Below are 18834 nucleotides of genomic sequence, written 5' to 3'. Positions count from 1 at the left end.
TTTTTGTGCTCCTTAGAATGAGAGAACGGAATTGGATCAGCTCTTTCAAAAGTATGTGCCCTACCTTATTGATATGATTATAGAGGGAATTGTGGATGGCAAACAGGAACGAAAGCTGAAGACCATTATTCCTCAAACAGATTTAAATATGGTAAGAAACAGAGAATAAAGACTGAACAAGTTTAACTAAAAAGAAAACAGAATGATGGAGAAATTAAAACCTTCCCAAAGAAAGCACAGGAGGAGAGTCTGTGCTGAAATGTCAGTTTGCTACTGCTGAGCAAAAAGAGACACCAGTCAGGACCTAACAGTGCTCTTCTACTGAACTTGATGCACATAGCAGTAGATCCACCTGTAAGAACAAAAGACCAACAATCAGCTGAAAACATATCAAGAGTTTTCATGCATCTAAATGGCAATTTTTTTTACAGATTTATTTTTTTCCAACAGATCGTGCAGTTGACTGTGATGCTAGATGTCCTGCTGGTAAAGCCTGAAAATCCTGATGTTTTGGAGTGTTTTTTCTTGGAAGCTTTGTATTGCTCCTTAGGTGCTTCTCTTCTTGATGCTGGGAGAATTAAGTTTGATGAAAATGTTAAGCGTATTTCCTGCATGACTATTGTTGAGGGTGAGAACGTCCTGGCTAAGCCAGGGGAGCTGCCAGGTAGGATCTTGTCATAATTTAATCTGAATCCCATTCATTGTAATAGAAAAGTGATAGTTTTCATGAAGGTGCTAGAGTAGAGGAATTTTGGTTGATACCCAAGTGGGTAAAATGACTTGTAAACAGAACAAAGTGTTGCCCAACTATAATCTTACCCTTTGTTTTCATCTCAATCAGATAGTTTTCTTAGGAAATGTTTCAGTGTCTTAACAAACTTGCAGTTGCTTAATGGTTTGCAGGTCAGCTGCCAACTTTGTATGACTTCCATTTTGATGGGTCTCAAAAAAAGTGGGTACCTTGGATGCAACTTGTTCCTGAATATACTCATGACCCTGAAATGAAATTTCTTGATATTCTAGGTGAGTATAAGATAAAATGATAAAGATAAAATGATAAGATAAAAACAAGCACAGTAATGATGTGCTTTTAATTCATCATGTGCCACCACTGAGTGCATGGTGCTTAACATGAAACATCCTCTTTTTGTACTGAAGGTCATCTACTCAGGTTCAGCTTCTTGTGATGGCACAAATCAGTTTCTTTGAAGTTCTTTTCATAGTAGTTTAGCAGTCACAAAGTTGATTTTTATCGCATTGTATAATAAAAAAGTGAGTAAAGGATCAAAGCATGTTTCAGCTAATACACCTTATTTAGGAGCTAATAGTAGCTTTTAAAAGCTGGAATAGCAGAAGATTCACAGTTTTCTCTGCCAGAAATTCTGGGAAAGCATCAGCTCATAGTTCAGGTATTTAGTAGATAAAAATTACATTCTTAGGGTTGTTATTGGCTGTTACTTCAAGCATTGCCTAATGGTGTTTTTCATAGCTGAAGACAAATTTAGGCCTGTTAATTTACAGTGATACTGTAAGCACAGGTTAACTTCACTGACATGAGAGAGAAATTTATGATCTCTGACATTGCTCCAAATGCAGGTGATTCACACAGAAAAAGAATTCATCTCTGTAGAGCTCTGGGAAAATGCTTGTGATCCAAATAAATCCTGATTATATCCTTGAAACAGGGATTAAAGGGAGCTTAACCAAACTGTGACCCCCCTATATGAAAGATAACTTCTTTTTTAGTATACATATTTAGAAGAAAAGATTCCAATGACAAATACTGAAAAGAGATGATAAAGCAATTACAATTTTCTTTCAGCATTGTTAGTGAATTGATAATTCAGATTATGCCTTTGTGCAACTGCATGTTAATACCTTAAGAGTGTGTTCCAGCACTATTCTATAACTAAATCCCCCAGCTGCCGTGCATTTTCATTTATCCAGTGATTGTGTTGCTGCTCTTTTTCAGTGCCCACAGTGGATACCACACGCACTGCTTGGTTACTGGAACAGATGGTAAAAGTGAAACGCCCGGTTGTTCTTGTGGGTGAATCGGGTACATCTAAGACAGCAACTACACAGAACTTCCTAAAAAGTCTGGACAAAGATGTTAATGTATGTGTGAGGCATTTTACCCTGTTTGTCAAGCTGCATTTTCATTCTTTGCCCTTGTGTTAAGTTTGCATTGTGAATATATCTGAATATGTAACCTGAATCTGTGGGTTGCAATATTGACTTGGGTAACATGACTGCAAACTCCAGACCCAAAGTGTGTGACTGATTTGAAAATCCTTCGAGATCAAAGATATTTTGTCCTCTTTACCTTGTACAAACTCAATTACATAAAAATATATTATCAAAGTGTTAAGGATGGGCTTACTTTTCTTTGTCATCTGTAATTCAAGTGAATAATGGACCTGAGCAGCATTTCCTGTATGTTTGATAGCCAATATAAAAAATATTTTTGAGTGCTCTAGTAAAAAAAAGCCCAGCAAAAAACAGGTTAGAATCCATTCTTATCATCTCCTCCTGTTTGCAGCTGTTGCTGGTTATTAACTTCTCTTCTCGTACAACATCCATGGACATTCAGAGAAACCTGGAGACAAATGTGGAAAAACGAACAAAAGACACTTTTGGCCCTCCCATGGGAAAACGTCTCCTTGTGTTCATGGATGATATGAATATGCCAAGGGTAAGCTGGCAATAGCTTTGCAAGGTAGTATAGAAACATTTTGGGTGGCACTGATATGGTCTCTGCATGCACAAATCCAGTGTGCATCTAGTTCATCTCAGAGAAGAGGCACTTTTCCCATAGGAGACATTGGGATGAATGTTCACAATCAGTGCCAGAGCTTTCCAAAGCATCCCTTAGTCCCTGTAATATTCTCCTGGGTGTGGAACCCAACATTCCCACATGTAAAGCAGTAATTGGTGAGCTGATTACTGGGCTTTGATGTATCCTGCAGGTTGATGAGTATGGCACACAGCAACCCATTGCCCTGCTGAAGCTGCTGCTAGAGAAAGGTTTCATGTACGATCGTGGTAAAGAGATGAACATTAAATTTCTTCGAGACCTGGGTTTTGTTGCTGCCATGGGCAAAGCTGGAGGAGGTCGGAATGAAGTTGACCCTCGATTCATGTCACTCTTCAGTGTTTTTAACATCCCTTTTCCTTCTGAGCAGTCATTGAATTTGATCTACTTCTCCATCCTGAAAGGCCACACTTCGGTAATTTCACTGTTTTTAAAGGATTACTCAACACATGTATTATTTTTAAATAGAAGTTTATTTCTGTCTTGTTGCAAGACCTGAGATCTTTGTTACAATTTTTTTTTAATGCCTAGAACCTCCCACAAACCTTTCTTTTTCTCTTCTCTATCTCAATGGGTTTTACATTGTTTAGAACATAAGTTCTTGTGTAGTATGTAAACATTCAAACCAGCAGATAGTTAATAAACCTGGGGCTTCTCATGGGTTGAAATGTATGAATGATTTGATTACAGTTCCTTTAAGCAAATATACAAAGATCAGAAAACTGTTTCCTAAATGAGTGTGAAAAATGTGATATAATGCAGTAGACTGCATGACTGGCAAGGTACCTGCAACATTAGGTAAGAAAAGAGCAGTTTAATTTTTCTGCTATAGAAATCTTGTAGGAATTCCAGTCACTGAGTTTGATGTTATCTTGAGCACTCAGAAAGTTCTAGAGTGAAAATGGAGCTCTAAATGTTTAACTGCAGAATGTTCATTACTACAGAGAATTTTTGAACCAAAGAGGTTTAAAAGCTGGAAAGCAGATTATGTTTAATAGCATTGAGTTCTGTCTGGGCAGTCTCATGAAAACACCTCTTCTTTCTCATGTTTGCAGACCTTCAATGAGTCCATATCAGCCATCTCTGACAAGATTACTCTGTGTACTTTGGAACTTTATAAAATGATTGTTACTGACCTGCCCCCTACTCCTTCCAAATTCCACTACATTTTTAACCTGCGGGATCTTTCCAGGGTCTATAATGGACTTGTTCTTACAGATCCAGAAAGGTAAGAATAGAAAATTGTCATTAGTGGTCCCACACCTATTTTTTATTTTTTTTTTTTGTGAATCTGAGTGAAATTGAGGTAATTTGGTACAGGAAATCAGTCATATTTGGTCACTTTTCATTAAACCATGATGAGAAATAGAACATCCTAAATTGTGATCTTACTCTTGATGCCAAACACTGATGCATTAGTCTCTCTTAAATAGGATACCAGAGGTAAAAATGCAAGCAAATTATTTATTATGAAAAGAACCAAATCATAAAGAGTAAAAAGGTCAGTCCAGAATTTGGTCCTTGTTATTAACCATGTGGCCTTAAGAATCATGTCAGCTCATTTGGTGCAGTCTGATATTCTGATGTTATTTCAGGTTTCACACAGTGACCCAGATGGTGAGAGTTTGGAGAAATGAGTGCCTGAGGGTTTTCCATGACAGGCTGATTAATGAAACAGACAAAAAATTGGTGAGCAATTTCTTTCAGTTTTTTAGTAGTCACTGACTATTATTATGGCAATTAATTTGTAACAGCAACACTACCAAGTGTAGGACTCAGGTCTTGCTGTCCAACTGCAGATTTGTCTAAGCAAATTAATTTAAAACATAAATTAGTTCATTAATTTAAAACATGACCATGGAAAGTATTGCTTGGTTTGCCTGTCCAGGAAAATTGATTGGCAGAAGTATGGGTGACAAAGTGTGAGGGAAATACAGGAGAAAACTCAGGAAATCACTTCAAGTCAGTATTTTCCTTCAGGAAGGATTGTACCAGAATGTGACTGTACAATCAAGTAGTAAAAAGGATAAAAGCCAAGTTCTTATACAGTGGATTTGGTTCTGTCTGTTATGTTAATTGGAAAATGATTGAAATTGTATCTTAGAACGCAAAAGAGAACAATGCAAATTTTAAACCCTGAGATTTAGGAGAGAAATAGAGGTGAAGTCTACTCAACCCAAAAGTAACTTGCTTTGCTTTGGAAGTTGCTTAGGTGAAAAGAGGTTGGCCAAGAACTTTTCAGATTTTTCTAGTTAAAACTTCCTTCTCTAGCATATATCTCCAGCTCAATTTTCACAATGCAGAAGGTTAATGCAGACTTTGAAGCTTGGTGAGAAATCTTTCTGGTGAGACATCTATGAATGCTGAAAAGGGAAGCTGATTAATATGCTGTTTACACCAATATATGAGAAGGTGTTTTATTTAACAGGCTTCTCCTTCTTTGTGTTGATGTTCTACAGTCAATTGGCTTGAACCATTCTTGAACTGCCTATTAGAACATACACAGAACACAGGAGGGGGCTCTAATCTTTGGATGTTCTAGTGACATAAGCATCACCTTGAAATAAATCAATATTTGAGCAAGAATCTGCATTATCACCTTTCTAAGTATTACTGGACTCACAATCAAATGCTTTGTTGTGTTGCCTGACTCATTTCATATCCTTCAAGGTCCAAGGCCATATAAAAACCTTGGTTGAAGAGCATTTCTCGGATGACTTGGAGCATGTCATGAGGGATCCGGTTCTTTTTGGAGATTTCAGAACAGCACTGAATGAGGCAGAACCTCGTATTTATGAAGATATCCAAGACTATGATTTAGCAAAAGCTCTCTTTAAGGTAGAGTGCATCATCTGGGAACTGCCTGAGGAACGGGCAGGAGCCTGCCTCAAACTGCAGGAAATCTGTTCTCTTCTGTGTGCACACAGAACTTTATGTGCTTTGGTGCCCATTTGGGGTTTGCAGTGATGAAAACTGAGGATCAGCTAGAAAGTCAGCAGTGTTTTCCAATAGTTCATTTTCCCTGAGGAATGGGAAAGGAATAATGCTATTTTCTTACTGTTAGTAATTGTTTCATTGGTCTCCTAGTAACATTCTGTTCACCTTTCTCTGAAGGAGATTTTGGATGACTACAACGAGTATCATATTAAAATGAATCTGGTTCTTTTTGATGATGCTCTGGAGCATTTGATCCGTGTCCATCGCATCATCCGGATGGACCGCGGGCACGCCCTGCTCATCGGAGTGGGAGGCTCAGGAAAGCAGTCCCTGACAAGACTGGCTGCTCATACAGCTGGATGTGAGGTTAGTGACCCTGTGTCTTGGCTGTGAGAAAAGACAAGGGAAGTAAAATTGTGATTGGGATTAAACTGGGGATGGGGGTGAGTTCAGTCAGTCAAGACAAGATCAGGCTGGCAGCACTTCCCTGTGGAGAGAAGCCCTGGGTGAGGAGACTGCCAGGAGGTCCAAGATGATGACTGTGTGTGATCTGGGCAGGAAGATGTCAGTGCCTGAATCTGTGTTTTAGCTCTGGGGAAGGAAAACCAGGATGGGTTTGGTGATGAACAGCTAATTGTCCCTAACTATTGCTGCTGATACTTACATGTGTTACAGTAGCACTCCAGTGCTGCTTGAGGAGCCTTGTTGTGACTGATAACATTTTATTTCAGAGGGGAAATGTTGCTCTCAGAGGCACTTTACTTAAAAAGGCTTGGGAGGAAAGAACAAAAAAGGAGGATGAACAAAGCAATTTTGAAAATGCAATCCTGCAGGGTTGTACAAATGCACAATTTTATTGATACTTAAACATTTGCTGATGACTGGGGCCAAACCAACCCCCTTGATTCAGTGTAACTGAAATTCAGAGTTACCATCATGTCTTGGGTCCATCTGTGTCTTCTGAGTGTGTGTTTTCATCCTTAGGTATTTGAGATCATCTTGAGTCGAGGATATGGAGAAAATAATTTCCGAGATGATTTGAAAAATTTGTACCAGAGGCTGGGTATTGATGACAAGACAGTGGTCTTCCTGTTTACAGATGGCCATGTGGCAGAAGAGAGTTTTCTGGAACTCATCAACAACATGTTGACTTCAGGTGCCACTGGCAGCCTCTCTGCTTGTGACTCATAATCTCAACTGTACCCTTGATAGAGCTATTGCTGCACCCTGTGTCCTCTGCTGCTTTACTTAACTACACCTTCCAGTACTATCTGAAATGGTATTGGCCTTAATAATGGCTTTCTGGAATCTTCTTACAGTCATTTATATGTCTGGAGAGGTTACAGGGTTCATTCATGCTGGTGGTGATGCTGCAGGAGTCTCAGATTTCTTACAAGACTGAGGGGGAAACTTCAGCTGCATTTGGCCACAAGCCCACTTGTCCAGTTGGCTTTTGAATAGCTTTCACCTGAACTGCAACAACTGTTCATATGTGTATTTATGTATATATGTGCTGAAATGTAGTTTGATATCTTATAGTGAAGGAAGCAGCTGGAAATGAGCAGCAGCTGGCACTGTGTGACCACCCTCTCTATAGAAGTTCCTACCCAGTCTGATATGAGAACAGATGAGTTCATTCTATCCCTTTTCTTGTTCTGGTTTTCCCTGTCCCTGGTCTGTCATTGAGTTACTTATGCAGTATTTGCCACAAGGTTGAGAGAACAGAAATGTGAACTGATGGTTCACAGACACCAATGAAGATTTTCTTTTCAGAGTCCTGTGACATTTTGTATACACTGTCAAAGCCCAAACAAAAATGCATTAATTGTTCCTCTAAATGCCAAGTATGGCCTATTTTCCATGAGGGCTATGGGGAGGAGAAGCATAGAGAGATGAATAGGTTCATTCAAAACTACTCAGAATCATTTTTGCAGAACTAGGTTTAAAATTGGTTTCTCATCTTCCCTATCCCCAGCCATATGGCTTCCTCTTACTGGTTGTTCTCCCTAGCATTCTTCTGTCCTTATGTTACAGGAATGGTGCCAGCCCTATTTGCAGATGATGAAAAAGACTCCATACTAACTCAGATTGGAGAAGAAGCTGCTAAAGCTGGCGCAGGCCCAGCTAAGGAAAGTATCTGGCAGTATTTCGTAAGCAAATGTGCAAGCAACCTTCACATTGTCCTGGGAATGTCCCCAGTTGGGGAGGACCTGAGAACATGGTGCAGAAATTTCCCAGGTATCGACTGTACACACTTCTTAGTCCCTTCCCTGTGAAATACAGATTTACAGGCAAGAGAAAAATCTCCAGTGGACACTGAGAGATGTCTGGCAGCTAAAACTAAGCAGAGCAGGTTTCATGATTAAAGATTTACACTGCATGATTTTTTTTCCAGTTAATTACCACATATCAGTGAGCAATATTGATTAGCATTTATCAGGTCAGTTTGTTTTCCAGCTGAACAGCTAGAAATCAATTGATCATCCTCACTGAACTGGAAATACACAGCCTTTGCAGCCTCTTTTCTGTAGTTTACAGCTGAAAACGTGGTGTTAAGTCATTATGAAACTAGGATGGTGGGAAGAGAAACATTTTTGTATCCAAAGACAAAAAGGGGCGTGGTGGGAGGGACACCCACAGAGAGAAAAAACACCTGAGCCTGGCAGGTGCTGCAGGTGGCTGAAAGGAGTCCTGAGAAACAGAAGAGACTTAGGAAAGATGGGTACAGGTGGGAATGCTAAACTAAATACCTTATTGCAGCTCTTGACTGTGTCCTGTAGTGCCTAAGGAATGGTACAGTGGGATTAGCAGGACACAGGAGCAAAGCTCATTATTTACTGTCAAAATGGAAGTATGGACTTTATGGTAAATTCTGTTACTAAGAAGGAGTCAAGAATAATTTGCAAATTCTTGATGTAAATAATGTTAATTAGAGGACTGCCTCTCTGATTAGGGCCTAGTTTTACAAAGGAATTTTTCAGATAACACTGTTCTTTTATTTTAAGGTCTTGTCAACAACACTGGTATTGACTGGTTCTTGCCCTGGCCTGCCCAGGCCTTGTGTGCAGTTGCACAGTCCTTTTTGGGTATGTAGCATGTCAGTATTTCAACCCATTAACCCTTGGCATAGCCTAAGAAATACGTTCTTTACTTTGCAGTACATGTCACAATTTCATGTCCCATTGTGCTTGTTACCTTGAGTCTAAATGGGTCATGCAAAAACCCAGTCAAAAAATGTCACTGGATGGTAGTTTCTTAATCAAATACATTTTTTTCATTGCTGAAGTTCAAGTTCCCAACTCTGCAGACAATGGGGCTGCCTTCCAGGAGGTTCCCTTCTGGCTCTGCCCTGGTCTTGCTTTTTGCCCCAGAAAACAGACTTGTTTTGTGCCTGGCTTAGATGTACATAAGAAAGATGGTAATTGGTGTACTCTGAAAAGGGCCACAAATCTTTAATTTTTTTTATTTCTTCTGCCCAATTTTAGGAAAAAATCCACGCATCCCACCAGAGAGCTTCCAGTCAGTGATTGACCACATGGTCATGGTGCATGAATCTGTAGAGGATTTCAGCAGGAAATTTCTGGAGAAACTGAGACGTAGAAATCATGTCACACCAAAAAATTACCTTGATTTTCTCAATACCTATGCAAAATTGCTGGAGGAGAAAAATGAGTTCATTTTAGGTAAGGTGATGCAGATGTTTTCTCCTTTTTAATAAGTGATTTAATTATTTTAAAAGCAAAAGAAGTTCTGGTAAGAATCCCACATATTACCCAGAATAAGCAAAAACTGTGTTAGCAGTACTGTCTCAAATGCTGTGCTGGCACACAGCTGTGGGGCTGTGTTTTGACATTGACCCAAAATCCTGGCCACGTGTGACTGTTCACTTTGTCAAACAATGGGCTCTCCTAAAATCCTTTTATGAATGAGCATGAGCCAGAAACTCCAAACCAGACACTCTTCTGCTTGGGGGAAAGTCATGCTGAAATCTAATATCAGCATGGCCCTGCTCAGGGTTTGACTTTTTTCCTCAAGCAGCAATTCTTATTCATACTTCACTGGCACTGAAATATGTGAAGAGGATAAAAACCAGTGTAATATGGGAAATAAGTTGTGGCACAGGGCCACTGTGTCAGCTTAAGTGACATTAACATCATTTTGGCTGGAAAGGAAAATTTCTCAGTGCACCTCTAAGGATATTTTCTCTTTGTGAGATTGTCTGTTGCTGTGTGCTTAAACATTGACATTTCTCCCTTTGTTTTCCTACCTAGCACAATGTAAACGGCTGGATGGGGGCTTAGTTAAACTGAAAGAAGCTGCTGTACAGCTGGCTGAGCTGAACGTGAAACTTGCTGAGCAAAAGATTGTGCTAACAGAAAAAACAGCTGCTTGTGAGGCTTTGTTACGAGACATTAAAATAAACACTGAAATAGGTGGGTAGTTTACAACTCCTGAAGTGTCCCACAGGTGAAGCAGGGCTCACATCATGTGTTGGGAGACCCTTGAAGAGCTCCAGCTGCTTCTGGAGGTATCACTCTTGTTCTGTGTGCTGCTCCCATGCCATGCCAGAAGAGCAGGTCCCCTGCCTTGCCCAGATTGCCATCCCTGCTCCACATTTGGCCCACAGTACTTTACACAACATTTTCCTGCCCTTGTTGTCCCTTTCCAAGGTGCAGGGCATAACGTGGGGAAGGCAGCAGCAAGAAAGGCAACTTCTGATTCAGAAATTTAGTGTTAGAGGAAAATCAGAGGGAAACATGGAGGAAAAGAGATTGTGCATGCTGGTGTGTGGAACACTGACTGTTCCTAACCTGGTGGTGTAACCAGAGGCAAGCTGGCAACACAAAGGTTCTGACTTGGTGGTAATTTCTGATTTTCAGCAAAGAGTAAATCTCTATTAGTGTATTAGTATATGTTCTGTATACAAACTTGAATGATCCATTTGTGGTCCTGCCTTTATAATTACTAGCTGAGGAGAAGAAAAAAATGGGTGAAGAAAAAGCAATAGAGATACAGGAACAGAATGCAGTTATTGCTGTGGAGAAAGCAGAGGCTGAGGCAGCACTGGACCAAATCAAGCCTATTATGGAAGCTGCCAAACGGGAGGTCGAGAAGCTTGACAAGGCTGAAGTTACTGAACTCAGGTGACTCATTTGTATGTACAGTAGCATAAACTCTTGGAAATATAATGAGAGGTCTTTGTTTGCTGGATGGCCTTAGCCTTATCTTTCTCACCTGCCTGTGAAGGTCAGGACATCAATTGTGTGCAGAATGCCCTGATTCCTAGCCTACAATTTTGCCTTCAGACTGTTCTTCCAGGCCTTTGTTTGCTGTTTACCCCACCATCCTCTGGCCTGTGCCTGATGGACCAGAACCTGCTCTGGTTTTTGCCTGAACAATGGCTGTCCAAACCTGTTCATTCCTCCTCTTTTTTTTTCCTGTGTAAGCAGGAACACATAACTGTTATTTTTCAGGGATACTTGAGCATAGCAGAAAAATGTATTTCCCTGCTGAATTTCCTCCTCCCTGAGTTTTGATAATACATCTTTTTTTTTGAGGATTGATATAAAGGTACATCCAGTCTTTGGCTCTCCCTGAAATAGTTGTCCCCAAAACAGCCCTTTCCTGCCACACTTGTTCAGTTCTCTTTCTCTCATAGATGTCTGGATTTTTCCCCAGCTGCTTCACTGCCCTAGGAAGGACTATTGAGGCTGTGTTGTAAGCTTTCCACTGCTTGAAATCCTTTTTCATGGATCAGATTGTCTGAATACAAGAATTGGTTCTGAGCTTTTGAGTAGTCAATAATTTTTGTCTGGCTTGGGTTATCTTTTCCACTGTTGTGGCTTGTTTTATGTACAAGCTCCTGTATGGCAATGCCTCTCTTACCAGGAAGCACCCACATCTGGCATCATGTGCTTTGTCTCCTTTTTTCTCTTCCACTTCTCTTTCACCTGTTTTCCAGGTCCTTTGCAACACCCCCAAAGCAGGTGCAGGTTGTCCTGGACTGCATTCTTATAATGAGAGGTTACAAAGAGCAAAACTGGAAGAATGCCAAAGCAATGATGGCTGACACAAATTTCCTGCGACTTCTGTTGACGACAGATTTTAGGGAAATTCCATGGAGCAATGTGAAAGCTATGAGAGGTGAATTCCTGTTCTGGGTACTTGCAGTGAATATAGGATCTTGTTAATGGGAACAGTCAACAGACTCTCTTTAATATTGTGACAAATGTTTCCTATTGTCTGTCATGGCACTGGCTGATGCTGCTGGTAGGAAAAGTTATTTCTTTGAGGGTTTTTGCACAGTCATTCAACTCACTTGCAACGTTTTTGTGTTTCAAATTTAGCTCTCTTAAAGAATCTCAATACTACCTGGGCTGAAATGGAAGTTATCAGCAGAGCAGGACTAGGAATGTTGAAGTTTGCTGAAGCAGTGGTGACCTACTGTGATGTAGTTAAAACAGTCAAGCCAAAGGAAGAAAAGGTAAAATGTGTTGGAATCAAACTCAGAGAAGGTCAAAACATGATCATGATGGAAAAGATAATACTTGATCATTTCATAGACTGTCCACTTTCCCTATTGAAGTGCTTAAAAAGTGGTGCTTAGGAGAGCTATTGCAGTAGCAGTGAGGAGGTTGTCAGTCATAAATCACTGCATTTGTTGTGTCAGGATGCTGCCATCCATGCCAGTGCTTGAGGGTTGAGGGAGGAACATGTTCAGTTGGAATTTTGTAATCTAACATGCTTAGAAAAACACAGTTGAGAGCTGTTTACTAAAAACAAACTTTAAAACCCATGGCATTTGGACAGAGCAGAGGTCAGTAGTACACTAAATCCACGTTCCTTAACCACAGACCTTTTGATTAGCTTTTTCTAGGATGACTGGAAATTCAGCTGTATTACCAAAGGAAATCTAATGTCCAACAGATGACACTGGGAAATTTTGTCAAGGAAAGGTTATTATATACAACTGACTAAAGAGAAAGTATATTCACTAGATGATGTGTCTGACTCTTTTTAGAGGCTTAATATTGTTGCTATTAAGCAGACAAACCTCCCCTTTTGTCACAGCATAGAATCCTGCAGACCTCCAGTGCTTTAATATTCCTTGTGGGTACAAAACTGGGAGATGTCTTTGCTTTGTTGTTTTTTTTTGCATGTTCATGATGTGTGTTTGGGATGGGGAGAGGAGGGTGATAGTGTCAATTATTCTGGCTTACACTGTTTATTACCAGAACACTTTGAAAAATATGATATAACCAGAAGAAATCTGAGAACTTAATACTTCTCTCCAAAATCCTTCTGTCTTCTGACACTCCTTTGTTTCCTTCAAAATGTACTTTAGGTGGCCAGGCTAGAACGGAACTACGAATTAAGCAAGCGGGAACTGGAAAGGATACAGTCAGAGCTGGCTGCCATTCAGGAGGAGCTTAAATCTTTGGGGGAAAAATATGAGCTGGCAATAAAAGAAAACCAAAAGTTACAAGAAGAAGCAGAGATAATGCAAAGAAGATTAGAGGCTGCTGACAAGCTCATCGCTGGCTTGAAATCTGAGAATGAGAGGTAAGTCTGGATTCAAAGAGGATTGTTTTTGACACCAGAGGTTTGTGTGTCAGGGGTAAAATCTGTCAGGTGGAGGCATTTTTCAAAATGTTGCTTTCTATGGTGTTTGTTTCTGAGAAGAGCTATTATCTGTTTTGAGCTTATGTCCACTGGCTCTTGGAAAATAACAGATTAAATGGAAGAAGGTTCAGATCAACTTAGCTGATCTGATCAACAGTTGATCTGTGGCCACCATAATAGCAAGAGAAAACTGATTCTAAATTTGGGGGTCTGTCTCAACCTATATCTAAAGTAGCAGGAAATTCTGGACATAAACCTCATCTTCCTGGTACAGAATCTCCCCTATAATTCTATCAGGTGGACAGAGGAATTCAAGGAATTAGAAATACGAAAGGTGAAGTTGCTTGGAGATTGTCTACTCGCTGCTGCCTTTCTGTGCTATGTGGGAGCCTTCAGCTGGGAGTTCCGTCATGAAATGCTCTATCAAGTGTGGCAAGAAGATATTGTCTCACGAGAAATTCCTGTCAGCCATCCATTTAAGTTAGAGAGCCTCCTGACCAATGAGGTGGAGGTCAGCAGGTATGTCCAGTCAGGAACCCAGGGACTACTGAGTGTGACATTATAAAGTGGGAGTCTGGAGCTGAATCTGTAGCAGAGAATTGGCATTGTGGGTGGAGGTGCACAGCCATTCGAGAGAGAATCTTACTTTCATGTCCTTCTAATTAACAGGGGTCATTTGTTATAGCAAGCTGTTGTACTTAACACTCCAGGGACATTCACTGAACTCAGACACATCTAATACAATTTCTAGGAAGTTTTTTAGGAGTTCTCTATAAAATATGTTTCCATAACCCAACAGGTATCTTTTAATTGACTTCAATGGGTTTGGTATTAAACCCAAGCCCAGGTAGCTCATGTATCAACTACCACAGGATTGCTCACCTCAGGCAACAGTCAGTACTTTGAGTAGTGCAATTACAATGAGTCAGTCTGAGCTGTGACACTGATGTGTCCTTGTGTATCTAATTGTGTGCTCAGCCAGTTGCATCATTTTGCTGCCAAATGAAATGTGCTGCTCTCCCATCGAGTTTTCATCCCAGGCTGGTCTGGTCCATTCTGTTCCCAGGTGGGTTTCTCAAGGATTGCCCCCAGATGAGCTGTCTGTCCAGAATGGCATCCTGACGACATATTCCAGCCGCTTCCCGCTCTGTATTGACCCACAGCAGCAGGCATTGCATTGGATTAAGAAGAAAGAAGAAAAGAATGATCTGAGGGTAAAGAATGGAAGATTGCTTTATCTCATTACTGATTGTTTTCAAAGCTGCATAAATATCTGTCACCTTGAATAGGGAACCAGTTATATATCACAGAATTATTGAATGGTTTGGATTGGGAAGGACCTTCTAGTTCCACCCCTTCTCACGGGCAGGGACATCTTTCACTATCCCAGGGTGCTCCAAGCCCTGTCCAACCTGGCCTTGGACACTGCCAGGGATGGGGCAGCCACAGCTGCTCTGGGAAGCTGTGCCAGGGCCTCAGCACCCTCACAGTGAAGGATTCCTTCCTAATATCTGATTTAACCCGGGCCTCTTTCAGTTTGAAGCCATTCCCCCTTGTCCTATAGCTAAATGTGCTTGTCAAAAGTCCCTCTCCAGTTCTCTTGGAGCCCCTTTAGATTTTGGAAGGTGCTATAAAGTCTCCTCTCCAAATGGATCCTTCTCTTCTCCAGGATGAACAACCCCAGCTCTCTCAGTCTGTCTGCACATGCAGAAAGGGCTGGTGTAGATTGTGATTTATCTCAGCTCTAGGGTGGAATTTCCATGCAGGACAATAAACACACTTAGAGGCACAGCTGGAGCTTTAAAGGTTAATTTCCAAATGGAAATTATTCTCAGCTAATCAGAAATAAAACCACCTTTACTGCTTTGTGCAAGTGCAGTTTATATAATCTCTGAGAGGAAAAACAAAAAGCAGCAAAGAACAAACTTCATTAGTGTTGGCAGCTACTGCAAAATAATAAAGTTCAGCAGTATGAATATCAGTTCTCCTTTCATGTTTTCCCATTGTTCTCTTGCAGATGGCTTCCTTTAATGACCCAGATTTCCTGAAACAACTAGAACAGGCCATAAAGTATGGAACCCCTTTCCTGGTGCACAGTGTTGATGAATACATCGACCCTGTGATAGACAATGTCTTAGAGAAGAATGTCAAAGTTTCACAGGGGCGAGCATTCATTGTCCTGGGGGACAAAGAGATTGACTATGACAGTAACTTTAAAATGTACCTGAACACCAAGTTAGCAAACCCAAAGTATTCTCCCTCTGTGTTTGGCAGAGCTATTGTTATCAATTATACAGGTAAGCTCAAGTGTGTACTTAATAACAAAGTAGGGATTATGCTGTTGTGAAAATTTAGGGCCTGGGTCATTGTCTGAAACCTTGGAGAAACTAAAAAAATCATACTCTCCCTTATAGTCAACATTTGATTTAATAGAAAGTCTTTCTCACTTCTCTCTTCTTATCTGTAACTGAGCTAAATATCTCTTCCTGTACTGGTCAGGTGAGGATGCTTTGGTAGAATTAAGATACACAGTCATTAAGCAGGTCATTCTGCTGCATTGCTGTAGTTTAATGAGAGTCAAGATGAAATAAGTTGTATAAAAACTGTCCTGTGCTTATAAAACTCTGTGCTCTGTCCATGTGTTGTGCCTGTAGTTACACTCAAGGGCCTGGAGGATCAGCTGCTCAGTGTCATTACGGGTTTTGAAAGGAGAGAATTGGAAGAACAGAGAGAACGTCTCATCCAGGAGACAAGTGAAAACAAAAACCTGCTGAAAAATCTGGAAGACACTCTCCTTCATGGACTGTCAACTTCCACAGGAAACATGTTGGACAATGTGGAATTGGTGGAAACCTTGGAAGAGACAAAATTCAAAGCTACTGAGGTACCAGCTCTGGGCTATTTGGAAGGGTGTCTATGAAAGGATGTAGTCTATCTTCAGAGAAGTCCTTAACAGGACCAAAGTAATGTTTGTTTACAGTTCTAAAGCAAAATAATCCATCCTTGGAGTTTTCAGGCCACAGCTGGGCAAAGCCACACTGGACCTGATCTAGTGGTGGTCATAACCAAGCTTTGGAGCTTTGGGCAGAAGTTGAACTAAAGATCCCCAGAGGGCCTTTCCCACCCTATTTCCATGTTTTTTTGTAAATCTTTGCCTTTTTATAAATATACAGGGTGGGATTAATTTTATCTAACTTTTAACTTTTATAATTTGTACAACTCCTTTTGAGTTCCCTGCCTAGACTCCCTCTGCAGTCACACAGAGAGGCAGGCACTGAGCAGCTCTGATTACTGTGGTATAATAGATTCACTCTGGATCAGTACAGCAATTACAGGTGTATAAAATCCCTGTCTGCCCAGGTGATTGAGAAACTGAAGCTGGCTGAGACGACTGCGGCGGATATCGACCTTCTCCGAGATGGCTACAGACCAGCTGCCAAGAGAGGGGCCATTCTCTTCTCTGTGCTGGCTGAAATGGCATTTGTCAACATCATGTACCAGTTCTCACTGGTCTCCTTCTTAGAGGTTTTTGCATTCTCTCTTCGGAAATCCATGCCCAGTCCTATCCTTCCTAAGAGGTTAAAAAACATCATGGATACACTGACTTTGAACACCTACAACTATGGCTGCACAGGTTAGTGCTGTTTAACCAGGGGCTGAGACTGTGCTGTGCAAATAAAGGTGAAGCCCTGACTTCAGTTGATTCATGTTAAAGAGGGAATTCAGTGGTGTTCAGGTCTTAGCACCATTCCTGGCTCACACTTCCCTCCCTGCTATTTCTGTTAGAGGAAACATTGCACATTACCCATCTAACTCTTGCAGAAATGTGTTTTTTTTAACACAGTTAAAAATGGTAAAGGCAGCCATAGAGCTCACAAGGGCCGTATTGACTGTTCAAGCATGATTTAAAGCCCCAGCTTTGATCCTCCTGATCACAGAATCATAGCATTGTTCAGGCTTTAGAATTATCAATTCCAACCATTATTATTATTATCCATTATCCATTATTATCCATTATTAAGCATTATTATCTTCATGGGTTGAGCAGATTGTAGAATCACAGAATGGTTTGGGTCGGAAAGGACCTTAGGAATCATCTGGTTCCAATCCCCTGCTATGGGCAAGGATGCCACTCACTAGATCAGGTTGCTGAGGGCCCCATCCAAAGTGGCCTTGAGCATTTCCAGGGGTGGAGCATCCCACCAACCCCACAACAGATGAAGGATGTGGATTGAAAGATTGCTCCAGTTCCACAGGCTTTAGCAGCTGATTTTTGAAAATGTCCTTTTACGTAGGCTTGTTCGAGAAGCACAAGTTGCTGTTCTCTTTTGATATGACTGTTAAGATAGAACAAGCTGATGGCCGAGTTCCACAAGAAGAATTTGAGTTCTTTTTGAAAGGTAAAGTGAATATTTGTATGTAAGTATGTAGCTCTATGTAGCAATAGCTAAAAGATCTTTTGAAACTGGATCTTTGACTAGAGACGATTTATTATGAGCCAGCACCTCAAGAAGGGGAGCTGCACTGTGTTGGGTTACACAAACTTGGGATCCTGCTGTTTCTATTTCACATCAGCTAATTGTTAGGATGTTACATGAGGAAAGTAATCTGCAGTTATTTTCTGAATATATTGTGGTTATTTCCTGACTATGTTGTAGTTATTTTCTGTGTAACACGATTTTTGCAAAGATAAAACTCTGGCTTTTGCAAGCACTTGTAAAATGCCATCTTTCCTTCAGCAGACCAGTCTAATCTTACAGTGCTTCCAGGAACAAATTTCCTCTTGGTTCCTCTGCAGAGGAACTGTGTGTGTGGTCATGCCTGGAGGATTTCTGCCATGGACACTGACTGTGGTTTCTGAATGTGCCTAGGCAATATTTCCCTGGAGAAGAGTGCCCGAAAGAAACCGTTTGCTTGGCTTCCAGATCAAGGCTGGGAAGACCTCATTCGCTTGTCTGAACTATTTCCTGAGAAATTTGAATCTCTTCCAGATGATGTGGAAGAAAATCCAGATGTATGGAAAAATGTGCGTGCTTTTTTGCAATGCTGTTTTCTCTCCTAGTTTTTCTTCTGGTATTAAATGTTCAAGTGTGATGCAATGGGTCCCAGCACCCCACAGGGGAGATGTCACTGTGGGCTTCTTCCCTCAAGGCCTTTCTTTGCTTCTTGACCTCAGTTAGATTGGCTTATTTGCAGAAGAACTAAGGATTATATTATTTAAAAAAAAAAAGGCCAAAATACCTTCCCTGGTATACTGTAGAATTTTTATTTGTTAGTCAAATGCCTTAGAGGAGTTATTTACCCTGTTGAAGTCAGTGGAAATTTTCTGTTTGACAGTCAACATTTCAGTGGTGTTTTTGTGCTGCTAAATTGTGCTTTGATCTTCTTGTGGCAGTGAATTCTATAGGCTACTGACAAACACAGATTTCCTTTGTTCCTCCTTTAGCTTCATTCCATGT

General features: G+C 40.7%; 1 protein-coding gene across 1 annotated transcript in view; it reads left to right on the top strand.

Moving 5' to 3' along the window:
- The window catches only part of DNAH10 (dynein axonemal heavy chain 10), a 49735-nt gene that overhangs the window by 23013 nt on the left and 7888 nt on the right, over positions 1 to 18834 (top strand). Inside the window, exons 37-62 of the mRNA XM_058851762.1 lie at positions 17 to 151; positions 451 to 664; positions 904 to 1023; positions 1973 to 2118; positions 2543 to 2695; positions 2970 to 3230; positions 3871 to 4043; positions 4411 to 4504; positions 5486 to 5653; positions 5930 to 6118; positions 6737 to 6908; positions 7787 to 7990; positions 8758 to 8838; positions 9238 to 9435; positions 10024 to 10185; positions 10722 to 10896; positions 11715 to 11896; positions 12100 to 12236; positions 13098 to 13315; positions 13673 to 13894; positions 14442 to 14589; positions 15393 to 15672; positions 16030 to 16259; positions 16736 to 17009; positions 17671 to 17775; positions 18247 to 18401. Of these exons, the coding sequence (XP_058707745.1) occupies positions 17 to 151; positions 451 to 664; positions 904 to 1023; positions 1973 to 2118; positions 2543 to 2695; positions 2970 to 3230; positions 3871 to 4043; positions 4411 to 4504; positions 5486 to 5653; positions 5930 to 6118; positions 6737 to 6908; positions 7787 to 7990; positions 8758 to 8838; positions 9238 to 9435; positions 10024 to 10185; positions 10722 to 10896; positions 11715 to 11896; positions 12100 to 12236; positions 13098 to 13315; positions 13673 to 13894; positions 14442 to 14589; positions 15393 to 15672; positions 16030 to 16259; positions 16736 to 17009; positions 17671 to 17775; positions 18247 to 18401 (4596 nt within the window). The remainder of the gene's footprint in view (positions 1 to 16; positions 152 to 450; positions 665 to 903; positions 1024 to 1972; positions 2119 to 2542; positions 2696 to 2969; positions 3231 to 3870; positions 4044 to 4410; positions 4505 to 5485; positions 5654 to 5929; positions 6119 to 6736; positions 6909 to 7786; positions 7991 to 8757; positions 8839 to 9237; positions 9436 to 10023; positions 10186 to 10721; positions 10897 to 11714; positions 11897 to 12099; positions 12237 to 13097; positions 13316 to 13672; positions 13895 to 14441; positions 14590 to 15392; positions 15673 to 16029; positions 16260 to 16735; positions 17010 to 17670; positions 17776 to 18246; positions 18402 to 18834) is intronic.

The sequence above is a fragment of the Poecile atricapillus genome, chromosome 16 (genome assembly GCF_030490865.1).
Source record: "Poecile atricapillus isolate bPoeAtr1 chromosome 16, bPoeAtr1.hap1, whole genome shotgun sequence".
Taxonomy (NCBI): Eukaryota; Metazoa; Chordata; class Aves; order Passeriformes; family Paridae; genus Poecile; species Poecile atricapillus.
Note: the sequence above shows the minus strand (reverse complement) of the source record. Positions and strands in the feature narration are given on the sequence as shown.